The sequence below is a fragment of the Mus caroli genome, chromosome 5, assembly GCF_900094665.2.
Source record: "Mus caroli chromosome 5, CAROLI_EIJ_v1.1, whole genome shotgun sequence".
In the NCBI taxonomy this organism is placed as follows: domain Eukaryota; kingdom Metazoa; phylum Chordata; class Mammalia; order Rodentia; family Muridae; genus Mus; species Mus caroli.
The window spans coordinates 36,378,974-36,382,442 of NC_034574.1; the positions used below are offsets into that span (position 1 = coordinate 36,378,974).

The following is a 3,469-nucleotide window of genomic DNA, read 5'->3' on the forward strand; positions in this document are numbered from 1 at the left end:
CCGGGGGTCTCCAGGAGTCCTCTCTACTCTGGGCAAACACCAACCCCTGGCAGACAGAATCCAAATCCAACGTTGTTGTGATAATAAATAGCGTCCCGAGGCTTGCGGATCGGTGGCTCGGTGTGCAGAGCTCCTGGGGTCATAGGGCGCAGCTGTTCAAATGACAATAAGGCGCCCTCTCAGGGCAGACTCAGTTCCAGGGTCCTGTCACCCTGGATAGGTGTGTCAAGTCCCAGCAGGATTTCATTCTCCACCTGCCTCATCCCCAGTTGAGCAGAACTCGCCTGCACAGAGTTCAGTCACTACACCTGTCCGCGGCGGTGCAAATGGGGGCGCAGGAATCCTTCTTTGCCTCGCCCCAAGGGCTTCACTGGGTACCAGCAGCGGCCGCGCATGTGGACAGCGCCCAGCCCGGGAGACAGTAGTAAGGGTAGTAGTAGGAGGGCTGCAGTGGCAGAAGGGAAGGTGGCCTCAGCACCTCTCCGGGCAAATACTGTCTTTGGTCGTCACGCACCAGCACCTTTACGGCCACTTTCTTGGCGGCGGGTGCAGAGGCGAGCAGGTCGGCGGCCATCTGCCGGCGTTTGGTCTTGTAGCGACGGTTCTGAAACCAGATCTTCACTTGCGTCTCTGTGAGCTTCAGCGAAGCTGCCAGGTCTGCGCGCTCCGGCCCGGACAGGTAGCGCTGATGGTTAAAGCGGCGCTCCAACTCGAAGACCTGGGCGTGAGAGAAGGCGGCCCGGGAGCGCTTCTTTCGCGGTTTAGGGGCTGCGGGCTCTTCCTCCTCCTCCACGCCGCCCGCCTGCCCGCCGCTAGCCCCGCTGCCCGCTGCGCCGCGCAACCCAGGCACGCGTGCACCTCCAGGGATAACGCTGTCGTCCTCGCCTCTCGGGCTGTGGTCGCCTGCGGATTCCGGTAGGAACAAAAAGCAAAGAGCCTGTCAGACTCGCAGAGGGGAAAGATGTGTCTCGGTTGCTGTGGTTTCTTGCGGAAGACTGGCAAGGGAACCCACTTTGAGCCTACTGAAAGGGGAGACGTTCCAGAGGGTTCTATTTCAGAACTCTGTCCCCCATAATGTATCTTTTCTGCTGCTTACTAGAGCAGTAGGGGAACAGCTCTCCCCGAGTTTTCCAGGCCCCAGATTTCCTGCAGGAATGTAGGATACTTGGCCTGAACGTATCCACAAGTTTTGTTCTGTACTTAGCTTATCGTGGCTTTCTACACTGAATTTCTGTTTCGAGTTGTACAGCACACCTCTGCACACCCACACCCACACATCCGTTGGCTACATGAAAGCGGAAGGTGGAGGGGGGAGGGTGCAGATCTTGAGGTCAGAGGTAGAGAGAGTCTTCCATCCTAAGAACCCAGAACTGCTGTCAGGGTACGGCAACAGGGAACAACGCGAGGCCCCAAGTACACTTGCCTCCCTGTTCTTTGCATGAAAATAAAGGGAAGCCGCGTGCAGACAGTGAAGACCCTGGTCTGAACCCCGTTCCCCAGCCTTTTCTGTGCTTCCTGCAGTGCTGCCTGCGAAAGAAGTCAGCTCTCTGGCCGGCTCAAAGGCTATGCGAGGCCTACAGCAGACTGTACCCAATAGAAGCCAGCTGCTGGCCTTTCAGACTAAGAAATCTACCGGTGAGTGGATACGGAGTCTTGAAGATCCAGCGCCTCCCAGACCACCTCAACCACACTTCCCCACCATCTTCCGCCTTCAGGTAACTGTTACTTTTGTTTCTAGCTCCCTAGGTACTCAGGCAAAGGCTGTTTTGCCAGTCCTGGAGTAAGGGAAGTTAAACGCGCCCTTTCCCAAGGCTCCCCACTCCTACGCTGTGACAGGATCTGCAGTCGTTGGCATGGCTGTGTCAGGGAGAAGCTCTATGATCTACCTTATAGATTTTTGGTCCCCCTTTCCTAAAGTTAGAGATTTTAAATGGGCACAGCTGAGGCACTGCAGATGAACCCAAAGTTCTTGGTGCAGAACGCAGGCCACATAGTACCAGGACACCCGGCTCTAAGAAACTCACTTGCTTCAGGTTTGGGACAGCGCGCGCCAACGCGAAGAACTTGGAGACCTCGCTAGCACTAAGCCCGGCAGGGCATCGTGTTCCCACAGTAGGCCCACCCCGCCTCAGAGTGCTTGACCTCTTAACCCACCCCCTTCAGCCCAGCCCCCTTCCTGGAGAACCCCCCGCAGCAGCAGACCTGAAATGCTGGCTGACATCTCGCTGTCGCTGCGGACCGGGGCTTCCTCCTCCAGGTCCTTGGCGGCTTGCAGCTCGCAGCCTGGCTGGTCCAGGCCCAGGGTCACCCTGGCGCGGCCGGTTCCACTGGCTCCCGGGACATTGGTGCAGCGCCTCCTACCCTCGTTCTCTTCGCTCAGGGCTGAGTCTGAGTCCCAACCTCCGGGGCTCCCTGAGCTCTGCCCCACGGCTGTTCTGGTTCGGGCGGGAGACGCCAGAAGAGAGTCCTCGGCGCCCCCCAGGGCACCGGCTTCGGTCTCCCCGAAGATCCGCCAGCAGCAGACGGCGGGCGCCGCGGTCACCGCCACCTCTGTGCCTGCTGGTGCGGGGCGCCCCTCCGGCGTAGCCAGCCCGCCGCGCTCCTCTTTCTTGTTGAGGATCGCCTGGATGGAGAAGGGCGTCAAGGTGCCGCTGCCGCGCACAGCCATCTGCGCCGCGGATCGGAGCCGGCAGCCGGGCAGGCAACTGGGGCGCGGGGACAGCTTCGAGCCTGACACGGAGCTCTGGGCGACCTCAGCGCGAGTGAGAGGGGCGCGCCAGGCCCCTGCAACCCACTCCTGCGCAGCACAGCAGCCCCCGCCCCCCTCAGTTCCAGGATCCGCGCCGACCCTCACCCCACCTCACAGGCCCACCTCGCCAGGACCCCCTCCCCTGGAATCCAGCGCCAGATGCTCTTCTCCTACAGCCCGGCCGATTATCTCTTCGCCCGTGGCCCTCCGGGGACCGGCCAGGGTCTGTCCTCTGGGGAGAGGCGGGCGAGAATTGTCAAGGGTCCTCTCCGCGTCTGCAGTCGCCTCCGGAGCGCCGCCGGGGCGCACCGCCCAAGTCACTTTCTCTGTGCGCCTCTGTCTTCCCGGCCTGTAGGGCTTCGCTCCTGGCGGGTCCTCCCTCCCTCTTCCCCTCTGGGCTGGCTCTTCCGGAGCCTACTCCTCTGGCGCCCGCAGTGACAGCTGAGGCCCCTAAAATCGGAGAAGAGCGGGGACACCTTTTACCCTCTGCCGGGGTTTTATCTGTTTCTTCTCTTTGCTTCTGCGTTCCACTGTACCCCCCCTCCCATCAGGGTGTCATTCCTCACCGCTGAGTGACAGCATCGGGCCACGCCCCTTCACTAGCTGTCCTGGGCTCTCCCGGCAGTGGATTGGCTGGTTCCAACTGGAGGCCGTTGACTTTTAGAGACTCTAGTCCACCAGTTGAGTAGCAAAAGACAGGGTCTGAATTAACCCCTTCCC

General features: G+C 60.7%; 1 protein-coding gene across 1 annotated transcript; it reads right to left on the bottom strand.

Moving 5' to 3' along the window:
• Positions 1–200: 200 nt before the first annotated feature.
• Positions 201–3,223, bottom strand: Nkx3-2 (NK3 homeobox 2). The gene is made up of 2 exons (XM_021163942.1): positions 2,203–3,223; positions 201–903 (listed from the first exon to the last, which is right to left on the bottom strand). Exons 1-2 carry the CDS (start codon positions 2,666–2,668, stop codon positions 368–370), a joined length of 1,002 nt encoding a protein of 333 aa, XP_021019601.1. The 5' UTR covers positions 2,669–3,223; the 3' UTR covers positions 201–367.
• Between the last annotated feature and the right edge of the window lie 246 nt (positions 3,224–3,469).